We start from the raw sequence: 18,641 nt of genomic DNA, 5'->3' as shown, positions 1-18,641 counted from the left end.
GCAGAATTAAGTACTCACGAAAAATAAAGAATCTACAGTATGCGTGTATAAATATTGGTATAGTTTAATCAAGTGCGTATTTATTCATTATGCCTGTTTTAAATTGAAAAAAATATAGTGTCCCTGCCACTATTCGTGTGGATATTTATTTATCATCAATCAATTATTTGTTATTTTCCCCTTTGTTTTTCTCGATATTTTTCTGTACCTTAAGTTTTCTTCTGTGCTTTTTTTCTCCTCTTAAACCATAGCAATATTCTAGTGTTTAAACTGTGTTAAAAAAGATAAAAATTAAAAATGAATGAATAAATAAATAGAAATCACCAAAAGCAAAACGAAGCTGTTTAGAAATGACACTGGTTGTATTTATCTACCATAATTGTCTTTGTATGAATGCAAACGACATGTTTACCAGTCGATAGAACCGTCGGCACAAAAGAGTGCTTAATAAACTGTACAAATATTTATTTATTGATTTTACGGCAATTCATTCAGATCATTCATAATTCCTGTATTATCCTACCTTCACTGCCTCTTTTATTATTGCTATAGCGGCCTATTATAAGGACTGCCACATACTAGCACTGCTGCGTACACGGGGATACTCAGTCGAGTGGTTTCGCTTCATTTACCGTTGGTATTCTCATATCACGCTCTGGTTAAATATTGATGTACTGTGTACTATTGACGATAAGCTCACTGTTTATTACTAAGGAGCGGGCGTTAACAAAAGCCGTCCATTCGATGGAAAAACTACAGGTTTTTTTTTCTACCGAGTTCACTATATTATTTCGTGTAAAAATACACCAGGTTTGATTCTCTATTTGTTCAGGGTTTAATGCGGTTCAATTAGCACTAAACTCCATCATTATCTTTTTAAATACATTGTTCCTGCCTTTTAAAACGAATGTCAACCGACCTGTACCTATCTTAATACGTTTCGAAATTTCCGTTTACCTATACAGAAAATATTTAACCAAAAGATCTACAGTCCAAAACTTTTTCATGTATGCCGAAACTAGTTTTAGAGCCGGTTCGGTTTAACACGGAACGTACATGGCTTATCGGACGGCAGATCGATCGAATAGACAGCGATTCGCCTGCCTCTGTCAAACCGAGCCTGGGCTTCGCTCCGACAGGTTCTAGGAATCAACGGAGCGGTAAATGCTTCTTCATTATTTCAGTGAATTCTATTTAATCACAAAATTTCCGGATGTTGAGTGAATGGGAAAATTAAATACTTGCCGGAAGCAGATATTCAAAGGATACACATTACGCTGGTGGTGGCGTTAAGGTGTTGCTGTTCAAAAAACACACGACTGAGTGATTCTTCCAATGGCTGGGATGTGCGATTGTGATTTTCGTTGAATGGATTTTTTATTATTACTATTTTCCACACAAAAGGTATTCATGCAAACTTTACTAGCCGTGCTCTAATGATAAAGAGTTTTACCTTACCTAAAATCAATTATAAAGTACGAGAGAAAAAAAGAAGAAGAAAGCGCTATGCAGGATCTGTGTATCTCATAATATAGCATGATCCCAAAAAAGAAAAGAAATTTCCTTGACTAGATTTCAGGTCGACTAGGATTCTGCATGGAAGAGAAGAGTTCAGGTTGTAAACATGGCGGTGGTGTCTATAATGAACAATCAGTCTCGGTACCGGAGACCCATCAGTCGTCCGGACCGTCTAAACGAGAGTGACGGGGATCTGTGGTTGTTCCAGTCCCCCGATTCCGGTAGGAAGTTCCGGGACAGCGACGGATCCGACAATGAATTAGCCTTGGAAGACCTGGTAACGTGTTGTGTGGATGGTTCCTCTCCTCACAGCTGTTCATTGCAAACTTGTGAACGGGTGACCATCAACGTTAGTGGGCAGTATTACGAAACATGGGCCTCCATACTTAATAAACACCCGACTACCTTACTAGGGAACCCTCGGAAGAGGATACGATTTTTCGATAAGGATAGGGGTGAATATTTCTTTGATCGGCATAGACCTACGTTTGAATCTATATTTAATTATTATCAATATGGCGGGAAGCTTCGACGCCCGGAGCCCGTGCCCGATGATATATTTCTCAGGGAGTTAGATTTTTACCAAATAGAGAAGGAGAAAATCGAATTGTACAAAAAGGAAGAAGGATATGTTTCTGAAAAAATGGTATTACCAGAAAACCCTTGCAAACGTAAGATTTGGCTGCTTATGGAGTATCCGGAGACGTCATTTGCAGCTTACGTCATTGCAATAGTTTCCGTTGTGATAACCGTGCTTTCAATTATATTGTTCTGTGTGGAAACGGTTCCCTGGTTGTCGAGCCACGACTGCGTGAACGGGAAACCGAATTTTGCAGATCCTTACTTCATCCTGGAGACCCTATGCACCGCCTGGTTCACCTACGAAGTATTCATTCGCCTTTTTTCGTGCCCGAGTAAAATCAAATATTTCAAAGATTTTCAGAATCTGGTAGATATTACAGCTGTTATTCCTTATTATGTAACGCTGTCGAATTTGCTTTCTCCAGACGGCTGCGACGGGGACTCGGCGGGGACGTCTCTGGCCTTTCTAAGGGTGATCCGACTGGTTCGAATCTTTAAGCTGACGAAACACTCCGCCGGCTTGCAAGTTCTAATTCTAACGTTTAAAGCCAGTATAGAGGGTCTTCTCCTGTTTTTGGTCGCACTCTTCGTTTGCATTCTATTGTTTTCCAGTGCTATCTATTTCGCCGAACTAAGCCAACCAGATTCGCAAATTACGTCAATTCCGGATGCTTTTTGGTGGGCCGTGATTACCATGACAACCGTTGGTTACGGAGATAAATATCCTGTGGGAATTCTGGGGAAAATCATTGGAAGTATTGCTGCCTTGACAGGGGTCTTAACTTTAGCGATCCCTGTTCCAATCATCACAGAAAACTTCAACAAGTTTTATGCCCACAAAACAGGCAGAGGTAAAGGATAAATCTTCCTTTTTTCACTTAATGAAAAAAAAACTTCGAAAGTTCTTTAATTTTCAAAATTCGCAATGAAATGATCAATATTGATATAATTATGCAATTTTTTAATTATGAAAAATATCGTAACTAAATATATTCATTCCATTATATCCACACTTATACTTTTGTTTATCTGGTGTTGTACCACTTTGCTCAATATATCATTGACTTCACAGGTAGTTTGTAGAGGGCCACATTTTTCCTCCACTCATATTGTGTTATTTCAAATATTTCATTAATGTCAGTTTGCTACACAACTCAATACCCTTTGCATTATCGAGGGACACTAACCAATGCCCTGTTAGACATCATATTGATAGAAAATTACCCTGTTTCTGATAATTAGATCGTGTTAATCGTACGAGTAAAATATCATTAACATTTTGGTTTCGTTATAATGGTATTGGGCTTGCACTACGTTGGTGCAGTCAGTAAATCGCTTAGTGATATTAGGTGACCAGTATTTAAAAAAAAATCCATTACTCTTGTACGAGAATATGAAAGCCGAGACCAGAACTAACATCGAGGGAATTTAATATCGACTATATCATAGTACAGATCATTATCCAAGTGATTAAGATGTCACATACAGACAAGTTACTTGCCAAGTTTAGAGTTTAACTATTTAGACCAAACGCTTGATGCTACAGTTAAGATAGGACGTGCAAATATACTACATATTACAAAGAGCTGCATTTTCTATCTTAAATTATTAGGAATCGATGTATAAGTTGATCCCCTTGTTAAATAAAATAATCAATATTTTCAGCAAAAGATATTTTTTAATTAATTGGTAATTGTTTGAAGTATCGATTTTAATGTTCATTGGAGTGAGAGAGAGAGAGAAAGAGAGAGAGAGAGAGAGAGAGAGAGAGAGAGAGAGAGAGAGAGAGAGAGAGAGAGAGAGAGAGAGAGAGAGAGAAAGGGAGAGAGAGAGATTTTTTTGTAGTACAATTTTAACATATTAGTGTCTAAATTGATTTGAGTCTTTTTATTATCCAAACTTTTCATTAAAATTTCGTATACAAGTAGTCTAGAGTGGCAGTCATATATTTCGTATAATTGGAGTATGTCATTGGTGATATGGTACATTAGTCGTGCCGACCTTTGTGCTATGAACAAGGTCCACTGATTTAACAAACGAGTTGATTAATAATTCAGACTTTTTCTTCGAATTTCAAAAGATTGTAAAAAAAAAATTCATTATGATCAAACGCAAATCTTCCTCAAAGATAGGAACTCTGCCTGGGCTTCGACTAGTGTTTGAATGTTGAGCACCGTAGATCTATGTGTTGTTGTGTTATAATTAATGTATTCATGCGCGGTACTGAACGCGTTGTAGAAAATCAAAGTGTGCAGTGTATTACACATGTCTATAATGAGCATAAGTAGAAACTGTTTCAGATAGCCTGGCAAATGCAATAGAGTAGTGTTTCGGTCATAGACTGACTAATGCAATGGAATATGTTTTCTTAGATTTGTTTGTTTTCTTTTCTTTCCTTATCTAGGACGTATTCACACAGCAGTTTGAGACTTTGTACTAGCTCACATCACTTTGCCTGTAGAACAATTCTCACAGTCACAACGAACTTTCTGAAATTGTCTTGATTATTTGAACAATTGGTTTGTAACTATTATTATCATTATTATAATTATTATTATCATTATCATAATCTCTCTTTGTATCTTTTATATAATTTTATGGTTTTTTACAAGTATTCACATTGTTGCCAAAATTTCCTATCGATAAAGAATGAGACTTTGAAATGAAAAGCTTGTACAAAAAGTAAGATAGCTTGGTTAAGAGAAGTGTTGAATTCCCCTTTTTATATGATTCGGACAATCAAAGAATGGCTATAGTATAGATTTTTTAAGACGAGAATTTAAATCGAATGTGAATACTTAGGAGAATTCTTTCACATGGATGAATCTATTGTTTTGTTTTGTTTAACCTCTGTAAAATCTGACATTAGATGTTAAAAACTTTTGTTTTACGATTGACTTAACTAAAACACCATGTTTTCCAAAAAGGTTTTTTTTTTATGATGCACTCACAAAAACTCTGTAATTCACAAAAAGAAGACGATCAATTTTGTTTTAAATGTTTGTAAAAATCAATCAATCATCTATTGCACTAATTGAAAAAACAAAACCCAAAACAAATCATTAATAAAAGTCCTTTTTTTCATCTGCAGTTCGAGGATAAATCGTAGGTACATGTACCGGTATACGATGCAATGGAAATGTTCCACATTGAGAACAATATGTAGAGTGCGCCTTATTGCAAAGTGTATGATTTGATACCATAGCAGTTGTGTTATCAGGCAGGACTATGCCTAGCAGAGCAAGCGCGAGTTTAACTCTTATAATGGGAGCAAGATAGTACAGTCTGTATTGTATTGTCTTGTTGGATTCAATTACCTCCTAGTAAAGGATTACCAAGCCTTAGCAATCCTTATTTGCCCGTCAAAGATGGACGTTGAGGATTTATTTTTACCCGCCATTGATTTCTCGCAGATGATTCAATGTTTCTGTTGAAAATTGGCAATTTCAGAATAAAATGTTATTACAATCTTATATGGCCCAGCTTAACTATATCACCTCCAGGATGAACACAAAAAGATTATTATGAAACATTAATGGTTTAGAGCCCAAGAAGAAAAAAAAAAGATGTCGTCGTAAAAACATTACAGTAATGGGGTTTTTATTCAAACGTGCTCTGTTGGTAAGACGTCTGATAACAAAACTACTATTAGCAATACAATATATGAACCAACGGTGAAGGCAAAGGCACGATTGAGAAACGTTAATTGTATTGTCTCTTGTTCATTTTTTTCTCTTCCTCTTTCTCTCACTATTTAATTGTAAAATCATTTCATTCAACACCCTTTTCGATGTTTATGTCTTTTTTCTCTTGGAATCGAAAGCTCTATTATTACAATGAAGTATTTTAGCATGATGTAGTTGCATTTTTATACCATTTGAATGTAAAAGTGTATGTTATTATAAGTCGGAAATGGCATACGGGATAATGTATGAACAACAATCAAAACCGCATTTATATTACGTTGTTTAACCAAATTAATCGTATTCACGAACATTTTTTAAAATAAAGAAATGGATAACACCAAAATTCTATACTCAATTTAATCTTAATTCTTTGTGTTGTTGAAAATATTAATTAAAAGATATATTTATTGTTTGAATACAGGAACAATTCAGTTATGCATTTCAATACAAAACATGGGGATGTGTTCTATCACTGAACTCCTACTAATTGATACATGTAACATCGTAATATTAATCGAATCCTGACTTTTACAATTATACAGAGTGTTTCGTTTAATTTGGTTAAATTTGCAACACACCATGTGTTGTTGTACCAGTATTTGCAACAGATCCCGTATGCCATGATGCAACGTTTTGATGATCACGTGATTTTGTCTGTGATAATAATATATATACATACATTGTACATGTAGAACCTACATGAAGTATATCTTTGCTCAACTTATTTTAAGCGAGGGCTCGAATAGTTTCACGTATCTATAAATACGCATGTTTTATTTGTATTTCTTGATGTTTTTTGAACAAAAACATTTTCCCTGTAATCTTATAAGTTTGGGGCGACATTGCGTGCATTTTCCATTTGCAATTGATTTCATCTTTTGCAGTTTATTGTTGAAGTGATTCTCATGTTTGCATTTTTGTCCCCAAAGCACATGTACTTTAGAATCATAATGGTTTGTTTGATATATGCACCGGTTGATGTGCAGTTTTACATTTAGATCTAACACACCCGTACCAGATGAACTCCTTCACTTATTACCAGACGACAGTCGTTTTATTCCAGTTCGAAACAACTATCTTTTAGAGTGTAAAAACACCCTTTTGTAAGCAAATAGAGAGGCTTAATTACAATCCAAATAAAATGAGGAAAGAGAGTAAAAAAAAGAAAGCGTCAATAGTATTGGGCCGTGTAGTGCCTTAATTCATTCAGTAATCAAATTCAGCTGTCATAGTGAATTTGTTTGATCTAGGAATAATTTAATCATCTATCGGTTAAAAACATCACAGCAGAACCATGCAGGCTCGTAGAATTAAGCATCAGGGAAAATTCAATTCTGATACGAAATATCCCGTGCATCTGAGTCCCGTGTTTAAACTGGGGGAAAATCAATAGTCTACTGTACAGAAAGACTGGTGATGCCTCTTATACATTATTCGGTTTCCGACTGTAAAAAAAAACCTCTCTGATCATTTTTTATTCCATATTATTAGTTTTTCTCAAGAAAGTGTAATAATAAAAGCAGGGAAATGACGTAATATATAATTTGAGATTCATAGAACAAAATTAATTTGACTCTGAATATTATATTCTGTAAATTTCATAATTTTAATTAATTCAGTAAGCCGAACAGTCAACAAATTCACCATCAGATCTTTATCAAAAATGTTTATATGATGTTTATAGCCATAAGTATTGTTTATCAAATAAAAGTCCTTAAACTTTGAATATTTTCCTATTATCTCTATACATGTAAAGAGCTCTTCTAAAAGGAGGCTAATTTTGTGTAAAAACGGCCCAGACAATCCATTAACTGGGTGTTTTATATCCACAATATTCTTTTATATGTAAAATCAATTGTTTCTTAGTTATTTCTGAAAATATAAGTTAACTGATCCAGAGCATCTAGTTTTGCCCGGTAGAACCAGTGCTTTATATAAACTTAATAAAGCAAGGAATACATGCATAAGATTATCAATAGCCACTGAGGCAGATATAGAGATAAAGTAAAAATGTTAGCAACAATTCCCCTCTGATGTCGTCTTCTTTGAAAAATATAATTTTGTCGTGTCTTTGACAATTCTTGCAGCTAGACAAGCACAAAAAACTCGCTAAATCCATTAGAGCAGTCTAGCTATATTTCTGAACATAATATTCCTCCGTAATTTTGGAACCAGATCAAAAATGTAACACTATTTTGATATCTTTGATACATGGGGAGTTGCTACCTTATGGGACCATCTTTCTTACGTACTTCTCACCATCAAAGTCAATAGTATATGTTACAGCGTTACAGTTTTTGTTTCAAGAAGGAATTCGTCTATTGGGCTCTGGATAATGTAATTCTACAAAATTTTCCCTGATCCTTATTCTATTAAAAGCCAAGTCTTATCCCTTTTGGTAAGCCGTATGAGTGTATATTTTTGATGATCCGTTATATGATGATAACTTTAAAAAGGCTTTTGCACACATTTGAGAGTGAAAGGGGGGGGGGGGGGGGCTTGAGGGAGATGGGCTTGACAACTTCTGTTACCAAAAAATAAACATTTTCCCAGTGTCATTTTCACTTTTATACATTCTGTGCTAATAAAGCTAAACCTAGAAAAGACCGTCAATATTATTTTTAATGATGTCAATATCCCCCATGCAGTTTTAAAACAGTAACTTTAGCCATTGCATGTAACAGGTGGTGTGAAGAAAATAAAGATGTATTTGCGTACCTATCGATTATTAATTAAAGGATATACAACTGTCAAAACAAAAAAGAGAATACATCATAATTTATATTTGAAATTTAACTGCCCTGCATTATCTCTCAATTAGTATTAGTCCAACAAAAGTTCTGTTTACTGAAAATTCTTTGAATTATCCATGCATTCCAAATGATGAACTTAAGCTTAAGCCTCCTAATTGTGCCACTATACAGTGCGATTGTGTGACTTAGAACAAAATCAATTTTTAACAAGCAATACTTTTAAGATCTACAAAAAAGGGATAGTTTAATCATATACTTTATCACATAAACGAACACTAAATTCCCTTCTACTGACGTATTAGAGAATACAATAGGGAAATGTTTCAAATCAACGAAAGAAAGAGATCATAAAAGAAAAGAAAAAAAACCGGAAAAATGAAATGAAATTTTTTTTTTTTGTTGAGATTGTGATCTCATGACATGTGAAAATTAGATGTGAGTAACTCATTATCCTTAAACAATGAACCGGCTATCTCTACACATCGGAATCTCTTCAATATTTGATTACTTTAGTAATCGCTCCACTGGAACGCTTGTATGAACTATACTGAAATCAATAGTCTAGGGTCTATAAATGTATTGCTAAGGATAGGTTACAGAAATGTGATTTTTCTTTTTCTCCTTCACTGAGCTTTTTACATGTATATATACTTTAAGCGTTTCTATAAAAAAATTTACGCTTCAGATGAAGTACTTTTTTTCTTTAAAGAATTTATACTGATTTTTGAAGGGTTTACGATGTAAAACATACAATGGCATTTGTGTTCACTGCTTTTGCATTTCTGTATGGTCTGGCGATGGATTTATGGATTAAAATCCATATTCATCTAAAATGTATCTGCGTTATCAGAGATATCAATATTGAACGACTTGTACATGTAACTCGGCACAGTCTTATATAAGGTCAGAATTACATACATGCAACAAGTATACTAAATACCAGAGTAGGCGAATTTCTCTTTTTTTTTTAAAAATTTTCTTAGGATAATTTTTCAATTTACAAAATAAAACCAATACGTTTTTGAAAATCCTAGTTATACAAACATGTCACTCCTAACTTCAATATTTTTTTTCTTCTATACAGACTAAAATTACATTCTTACTTAAAATTGACAAAACACACGGACTTCAAAACTCAAAACTGCTTTTTTAAGGTGAATGTTATGGAGCTGTAACAAATGAGTGAATTTTTTACCATCTCCTTTTACTTTTTTGCAATTTGTCATTAAGCTTTCAATTGTTTATCGGTTTATTTTCAAACACATTTGAAAACTGTGGTGTAAAATAAACAAACGCAGTTTGCATTAGATTTTTAGATTTTCCGATAGATGAGTAGATAGGCTTTTACAATATTGTATTTCAACTATATTGAGTCCACCTAATTTTTATATCTTTGTATCGTTCGATTAGCGTATTGGATGTAAAAGTCCGTTGGACATTTTTTACTAAAAAAAACACTGCATGTTACAAGAAAAAAACATTTTAAAATACTGTATTACATATACAACTGTATCTTGTTTTTTTCTTTTTTTTTTCTTTTTACACTTGTTGATCTTTTTAATTATTCCACAATGACTTTCATTAATTATACATGTATATATATATATATATAGACCTATATGTATTCGCGTGTGCCCATCACGGATTGACTTTTTTTTGTCTGGCAAACGAGACTGTGGATATTACAAATGGTTTGCGGTGCAGTAATTACATGCAATAATTTGATTTTTGTCCCCTGCGACTGCAGTGGATCGGTTTTTGCTAATCTATTGTTACCTATCATGTTACTTAATATTAATGGTTGTTAGAGATTTCTTGCACTTTTCTATGCAGTCTTCCCGATAATGGAAGGAATTAAATTATCACGAAAGTGTCTACATGCCTTTGTTATTTCTTGTGCTTGTTTTTTTTTTTATTAATACGTAGAGAATTCGAAGCATCAAGAGATTTTATGCTACGTTAATTTGAAACTTTCCCCGTTTTGACAAAATGCTATTCAAATTACTAGTTCGTGATACCAAACAATAACGTTTGGATTCTTGTTTGTTTGTTGTTGTTTTTTTGTTTTTGTTTTTTTTTTTGTGCGAGGTTGTTCGAAAGGTTCCGCTTGATTCAGTTCATGTAACTTGATAAAAGGTTTTATTCAAATCATTCGAAGTGAAGCTAAGAAAACTGTTATCGCTATCAAGTTTTGTTTTCTCTTATTACGGGATGAAATTAAACAATCAATGTCGGATGAAACTAATTTCCTGTACTAATAGTTGTTGGTGTTGGTGGTGGTCCGAGGTAGGGTGGGGTGGGAGTGGTTAAGAATCCAAAACATTTATATTTTTGAACGTCGATGTTTACATCCAGAAGTGCATGTCTTGCGTCTTTAAATTACTTGCAAGTGAAATGTTCGTTGTATATCATATCTTAACAAAAGCATTGTATACATGTAATAAATTCATTGAACTTTAACAGTAAAACTCTAATCAACATTTACAACATTGCCATGTACTTTTTTCAATGGGGGGGGGGGGGGGGGGGGGGGTAGGTGGGAGATTGCTTGAGAAAATCTATATGTAGGTTCTGTCAGGCTGGTCTTTTGATCTCTCTTCTTACATTGATTTTTTCATCAGAATAAAGTACAAGATTTGTCAATTTTCACTGATCTGTGCAATCGCCTTTGTTGCCTTTGACAGACTTGACTCCCATAAGGTGTACCGGGATGCGACAGTTGTCTAAACCGCACACGTACTGTTTTGTTAAACAGATGTCGCAGAAATCACCAACGAAATCTCCTTTTTTAAAGTCTTTTTTCTGTTACAGTAAAGCAGGCATTGATCCGTTATTTACTTATTAAAAAGAGCGTAGTGGTGTGGGTGGGGTTGGTGGCATATGTCATTTCTACATGGAGGTCATAACATAAAACAGGTCTTTCTACGATGTGATTTTTAAGGATTCCGAACATCTCCTGGCTTGTTAATATATTGTATATTTATGCTTATTTTCTATTAATATACTACTTATCTATTCATTTATAAAATGTATCTCTGACTTTTGAACTGTATATAATGATTGACCTCATGTACCATTTCATGGTTTGAATTGAAATTGAAATTGTTAAACCCATGTTAAATACAGACTGAGTGCTGGACAATTAGGCCAGAATCAAGGTGGCATATTTTGCATCCGTTTTGTAAGATACAGTTTCCTTAAAACTCATATATGTCTGACATACGAAAACACAATAACTGCTTGGAGAACTTGACCACTTATTTTGTTTTAAGTTTGTTTTTATCTGTTTTATTAGAATAATTATTTTTTACTTATTACAAAATATTGCAAAATTAAAAAGTGCATGAGTAAAAAAATTAGAAAAATCAAAATTTTGACATTAAATTTCATGAAGTTGGATTTGATTAAAAAATGACTTCAATTTAATGGAATTATACCTGCAATACTTATATTTTCCATTCAATAAAATTATGTTTTTTAATTCACTGATAACAAATTGTTTTCTTTAGAAAATTTAATTTTCTTACAAGATTTTGAAACCCTCAGAGATTTCTGTTCAAAGCACGGTCTGAGTTAAAATTCCCACACGAAGTAATATAATTCTAGTAGACAATGCTAAATATCCTATAGGATTTAAAAAGAAAAGAAAAAAGAAAAAAAAAAAAGATACATCAGTAACTTTTAAATCAGAAATTGCACAAATAATTGGTGCAAAAAAGCTACAATTGCACTAGAAAAATTAACCGGCACTCCATTATTCATAAAACTGGTTTTCCGACTAAATCTAACGATTACAATACAAAAAAGTGTCTCAATATTTATACCACGTCAAAATAAAAATCCAATTTGATATTGGAAAGCAATAAAAGTTCACCCAAACGACGGAATGGCTGGTACCAACATTCATCTACGGGGGTCTATAAAATAAAGGGAGCTGAATGTTAATCACCCATCCCCTCCCTTAAGGAGACTTCTGGGGGTTCGTATATTCTGCTACTGTGAGAGGTAAGCTATGGTTCCTTCTTTCTCCTTATGGTGAAGACTTCTCTCTCTGTGTATATTTAACGCTCTTTCTTACTGACCAGCAAAGATGACACATATAGGACAGTTTTTACCTGTTCTTCTTAGAGAACGCAAACAGTGAGCATTTTGCGCCGCAGACATTTTGAAATGTTCACAACAAGACTTTAAACCTTGAGGTGTTGAGAAAATATTTGAATTCGGAATGGTTTTGGTAATATACAATTCTTGGAAATACTTTTGCTATAATTCATTCATTGATTCACTGCTGAAACGTTTATTGTATAAATGTTAATAGAGTGTTGTTTATTTGTATCCGTGTAACTGTTTGTTTGCTTCCGGTTTTTTTAGGGAGTGTTGAAATTTGATTATTCAACACTTTCTGTGTCAATTTAAATATTGCTCTAAAAGGGATTTCGTTTACACTACAAAGTCGAAATACATTACACTTAACTCCTCGTAAACAGAGGTATACAAACAAGCGATACTATTTACCTGAAATTAGGCTGCCCAAAATTAAATTTTTGTTTAAATTCACCTTCAAAATACTAAACCTACGAGGGAGGGCGATAAAATCAATAAAACAAAATTTTCATACATTAAGTATCATAAGATCCAAATAGATTAGGTGTTTATTGATTTGTCTGTCAGTTTTAAAGACAATCCCATTGAGTATATCCGATATCTAATCCATAATGTGATCCTAAATATTTCTTATTTCTACAGATTGCAGCATATTGATTGCAAAAAGTAAAATAAAACTGGTAAAATTAACATTACAAAATGGATTTTTGATTTGTAAAAAGATGACTTATCCTTAACTTCCGTTCGCGGGTGTTACATGTATAAGTAACTTTGACCAGTCTTACTTACATGGGCATACAGTGATTAAATACATGTATATCTACATCAACAAAACATTGTTTCCCCTCGTTCCTAAGGCATATGAAAAGCGGACGAAAATATATCGACACAAATAATCACAAAACCGTATCAAACCCGTTCGATCCAAGATTAGCAATTTTCCTGAGTATGAATATTAATCTTTTTCACCAATGGCAAAAGAAATCTCAGTAAATTTTCAACGCCTCGCGTCGGTTGACGATATGGTGTTTTCGGAAGTGTCAATTTTAACCGTTACCCTCCCAAACGAGCACAATTTATATAATGCCATCGTTTCTTTATACTGACTACTTTCCTTCATGGGCCCGTTGTTGTTGGGTTTTTTTTCATTTTAATTTTGAAAAAGTTTCCATATTTCGGGGAGGGTGGGGGGGGGGGGGGTGGGGGGGGCTGCTGTTGTTGTTAGTGTTGTTGTTGTGGTTTTATTGTAAAGCGTAGAGTGGGTAGGTGCTACTTTTATAGGATTGTTTTTGTCCAAGTCTGAATTCCATTATTTTCCCGGCCATGTCGTACAAAAGAAATCACCGGATGGATGAAGTTGGGGTTAATTATAATTATGAATTATCTATTAATCCGCCCAGACACGGATTTCCCTTCATCAGTCGTTAAATATATGACCTTTGAGCACGTTCAAATACCCTTTAAAGGAATGGGCCGCGATCAGGTAAAACAAGGATAAAGTCATCGGGCTCGTTGTTCAATAATAGAAACATTTTACATCCCGATCTGGCGTACTTTTACAGACCCCCGGTCGCACCTACACGTCGTTACATTCCTTTATGTAATAACCCGGACTCTTGAATGCAATTGTTCCCACTTCAGCACTAATTGAAATCAATAGTCGGTGTGTGGCCTCAGACGTGACCCTTCGTATCGATATTAATTATTGGCTATACAACGTCTATATAGGCATAATTGGCAGTGTATGTATGTATATACAAATTAAGAATTCCCATCTCTGATCATGAATACCCCAGCCTACATCAAGTTACATGTATGTGTATCATCCAGGAGTTCCAAGTATTAGATTTCCTAAAAACACTGGCTCTAGGATGGTAAACCTATGCGTAGCGTTTTTCAAGTTTTTATGAGAATTGTCTCATGCATTAATCATTTTAAACTCTGGAAATTTCATGCAGAAAAGGAATAAGCGAGCTATGACAAGTGTTTTTGCCTGCTGTTTTATTTTACACAGTACATAAACCGACACTAGCAATCCCGTAAAGCCAGAAAACTTTAGAACTGCTTCAAGGGTATTATTGTAAAGTTCTCATTATTGCGAATTCTGGGTAATTATTGAAACAATCCCCGACTATGACCATTGATTATTGTTGTTTTAGTTTTGAGAATCCCAGCTCAAATTTGATGCTAAAGATACATGTGAAAGATAAAGAAAATGCAGATTTTGCGTGTCCCTTTACCAGTTTGTACACCATCCAGATATTTGTTGAAAACAAGTTATGCAATTATAACTCATTTTGGAGTACAGTTTTATGCATTCAACAAAGTACATGTAGAAAGATTTTGAAAGTGTTAATGTCTCAAGAAATTCTGCTTGTACAGGCTGCCTTTCATGTCCAAAATATGATATTACATACATGTATGTAATACTGTGGAATCATTTAAATTCGTGGTTTGGGTTTTGTTTTACTTATACTTGGGGGTGTAATTTCGTAGATGCATCGGTTTTAAGTTTCAGTTAGAAAAGTATCTCTTTCATAATTTGTTCTCGTCGAGGATTTAAATTAGGACGATGTGTGATGGCTAGCCACGAATACCACGAATATTGAACCACCACGAATTCTAAAGATTTTACGGGTATATGACTAATCAGTCTTTTTTTATTACACTGTCATACTCACATCGATATTGGCTGAAAGTATTGTTCAGTTGAATCTTTGATTCGCCCGCTGACAATGAGGGCGATAGGGGTCAAATTAAAATGGGGGCGAATATTTACAGCTGTACCTGTAAACAAAGTCTATTTCCTTTAATTGGACGAATTTCAGTTTACTTCATGGTTCCGAGAGATTTTCTATCATAAAGATCATAGCAGATTTAGCCTGGGGTACGGGGAGAATTAGTCTAAAATCGAAGATCTTCAATTTTTGATAATTGTCAGTACAATGCACCAGAGGGGCTAGGCCTGTTTTGACCTCTTGCTTTTTGTTGTCATACATAGAACGTGGGTGTAAAACGGATTTTGCTCCCTGTACTATGTTCATGACTGTATAACTATTTTATTTGACAAATTCGAACACTGCGGGAGAACCAAAATAAATGTGTCTGTGTATGAAGCGCTGTATATCGCTCTAGTGCTACAAGAGAAGAGAGAATTAATCGCATAGACAAAAAGCTATAAATACCAAGCCCTGGCTTGGTTTATACCAAATGGATTGACCTATATATATATCCGGGCCAAAAAGCGATATATGGCCAGCAATGCGCCATTGGAGAATAGGGATCTGTCAAATTAAACTATACAAGTACCCAGACCATAAACGTTGCAGCCCCTAGCACACCAGAGGGACTCAGAGAGAACCGCGAGTCTCGTGTAGATGATGCCAAGACTAGGCATGGATCTCAGCCATCTCTGATAAAAATATGGTCAATCAGATTAAGCATGTGGGCTTCGCTTGTACTACGGGGTATTCTGTTTATTGTTGCAATCCGTAATATAAATACAAACGACTTATAGTGCGGTAATTGGACCGATTTTTATTATTTTCTGTCGGCGCAGACTTTATCGGTTTATAGAATTCGAGCTCATGAATGTCCATTGTATATTCATTGTTCTGTGTATTCACAGTAGTGAATCATTAAGGGTTGGTTTCAGTCATGTCGATCGCCAATTCCTCTTTTGTGCTTTTCACCCAGAAAACATCTCGAGCATTACCCAATAAACGTGATGTTAAACCGTAATTTAATTCTCCATACATGTAAGAGTCGGAGGAACTTTTACATAGTATACTTCGTGCGTGAAAGATCATAGGTTCAAACACCCGTTCTCCCAACACGCAATGTTGTCATGCTCGGTTGGAGAATAATCAACTTGAAAGTTTTCTGGTTGTTCGGTCTTGGATGGATGCAAAGCAGTTGCCATAGTGACAACAATAGGGATGCGCAACGACTCACGCACATATATATTTTTTTCTTCAGATCTTGCTTCTCTCATCATGCACATGAACCTAATTTGTATGTTTACAGTTAAGTCTGAGAAAATACACGGAACGAAACTGGTTTAGTATATATACAAGTTTAAGCTCTATTATCATGAAAATTGCGGGTTGCGTGTACAAACTTTATTATATGAAGTAAAAATAAGATCAATAAGAGTGAATACAAAATAAAACGTTATAGACGAAAGTAAAACGACTTAGAGCATGCATCATTGGAACCCAATAACATAGCAAATAAATGTACATGTATAAGTTAGTCAACACGAATTTATATTACGGTAGACACACATGTGCCTAAAATCACAGTTACTTGATGGCAGGACCGACCACTTACCCGCCCCCCCCCCCCCCCCCCCAACACACACACACACCCAGGTATTTAGATCCCCGGGTCTTTACTCATTTTTTTTTCATTAGATTATCCTTTTATGACATATTTATAAAGGATATTTTAATGAAAAAATGAGTTAAGTCCCGGGAGTCAAGATTCTTGGGGGTGAGGGATGGAAGGGGAAGGGGTCGGTCTTAATTGTCCCCAAGAACCTGTGCCTAAAATGTAGTATACCAAAATTCAGTTATATATCTTAACTATCTATTTGAAAATAATATATTTGTAAAAATCTGAAGTATCGTTACATGTACCTTAACGGGGTTGTTTTGGGGAATACATTTCTGGCAAACATGTAGCTTTAAATGCCGATATCGATGGGCATTACATAATTGATTATAAAGAAAACATGCATCTTTGTACACAAAATGGCATGTACAATGCAGCAGAGCGGGCCGGTGTATCTGCAATCATTAACAATTGATCGGCGCAGTGCACATCAAGCCGAACTCCTGTTACATGTAATATTTGTAAAATTTAGGATATTACATGTTAGAATGAACAAGTGCGGTTTTTGCAAAAATAAAAACTTTTAACTTGCAATGTACCATTTTATTAGCATTTCTCTTCCCAGATACAAAGCATTATACAAAATCAGCCTTACGTTTCCATTTTTTATTTGTGAGCACCCGTTAAATAAAAGCAAGTAACTACAATTTGACCTCTGTACGCACAGGTTGTTCGAGTTGGAATAGCAGAATTTGAAAAGGATAATTAAAGTATGTCCCCATCCATGTCCTGTATACAATCCTTTTTTTCAAATGTTTTCCATTAGACTTTAAAAGCGAAGATCATGGAAGAGAGAGTGCCCCTCCCATGGGTCGGATTGTCTTCACACCCCAATCCCCACTCCCTGTAAATTTCTTTGATGTGGTTTAAAAATAGTAAATGTTTGCGTATGTGGAATAATTCAACCTCAAACCGAGGACGAGTTTAGATTACCTCTTACGCAGTCAAGTAATGACGGAATCCGTTTTATTAATACTTGATAGTGATTTTGTTGATATAGATATATTCATTTCTGAAAACGATGTACGATAATGTTTGTTAAAAAAAAAATAATAACAACCTGCACAATCCTCCTTGTTACAGATCATTGCGTAAGAAACCGTGTAAAAATTATCAGGATTATTCCTCCGACCACATTTTCCAAAGGGACCAATTTTCGTCCAATTAAACACAGCCGCTAAATATCAGAGCAGCCTTGATTGCAAAAGGTAATGTCAATTTCGCGTGCAATGGAAACATTCACGGAACCCTGGCAAGCACGTGAAAACACGTTTTTCCTCTCTCTGGATGGCTCCTGCAACATTAATAGGTACGTGTTGGACGTTGTGTATAACGATACAGCCGAACCGACCTTACTTTTGCGAGCATTTTTTAACGATTCACAAAGACTGCACTTCGCAGCAAATAGAGCAAGAAAGGGGCCAGAGAAAGAAGAGTCTTGTAAATAAAATAGATATATATATCATTAGTGTTTTTAGTTAATCAATATCTAATGAAACAGATGATTTAAGAACTCGACGGTAAAGAGGATATCGGCAAAACTTCAATACATCAGTATCTCCGGAGCACAGGTCAGAATTTTTTTTTTCAAACTTTATTTACA

At 34.7% G+C, this 18,641-nt stretch overlaps 2 protein-coding genes across 3 annotated transcripts in view; both read left to right on the top strand.

Moving 5' to 3' along the window:
- Window positions 1-18,641, top strand: part of LOC105345323 (4-hydroxybenzoate polyprenyltransferase, mitochondrial) — a 281,500-nt gene that overhangs the window by 217,028 nt on the left and 45,831 nt on the right. The gene's annotated exons all lie outside the window — the stretch shown is intronic.
- LOC105345326 (potassium voltage-gated channel subfamily A member 1) lies at window positions 573-10,414 on the top strand. Of its 2 annotated transcripts, XR_010713004.1 has the most exons (4): window positions 574-1,404; window positions 1,573-2,951; window positions 4,505-4,619; window positions 5,192-10,414. XR_010713004.1 is itself a non-coding variant. In XM_020074127.3 (2 exons), exons 1-2 carry the CDS (start codon window positions 1,625-1,627, stop codon window positions 5,200-5,202), a joined length of 1,338 nt encoding a protein of 445 aa, XP_019929686.2. In that variant the 5' UTR covers window positions 573-1,624; the 3' UTR covers window positions 5,203-10,414. The 2 variants fall into 2 exon arrangements, 1 of the variants encoding a protein (XP_019929686.2); XM_020074127.3 differs by lacking the exon at window positions 4,505-4,619 and having other exon boundaries at window positions 573-2,951.

The sequence above is a fragment of the Magallana gigas genome, chromosome 4 (assembly GCF_963853765.1).
Source record: "Magallana gigas chromosome 4, xbMagGiga1.1, whole genome shotgun sequence".
In the NCBI taxonomy this organism is placed as follows: Eukaryota; Metazoa; Mollusca; class Bivalvia; order Ostreida; family Ostreidae; genus Magallana; species Magallana gigas.
This window is presented reverse-complemented; position numbering and strand designations above follow the sequence as displayed.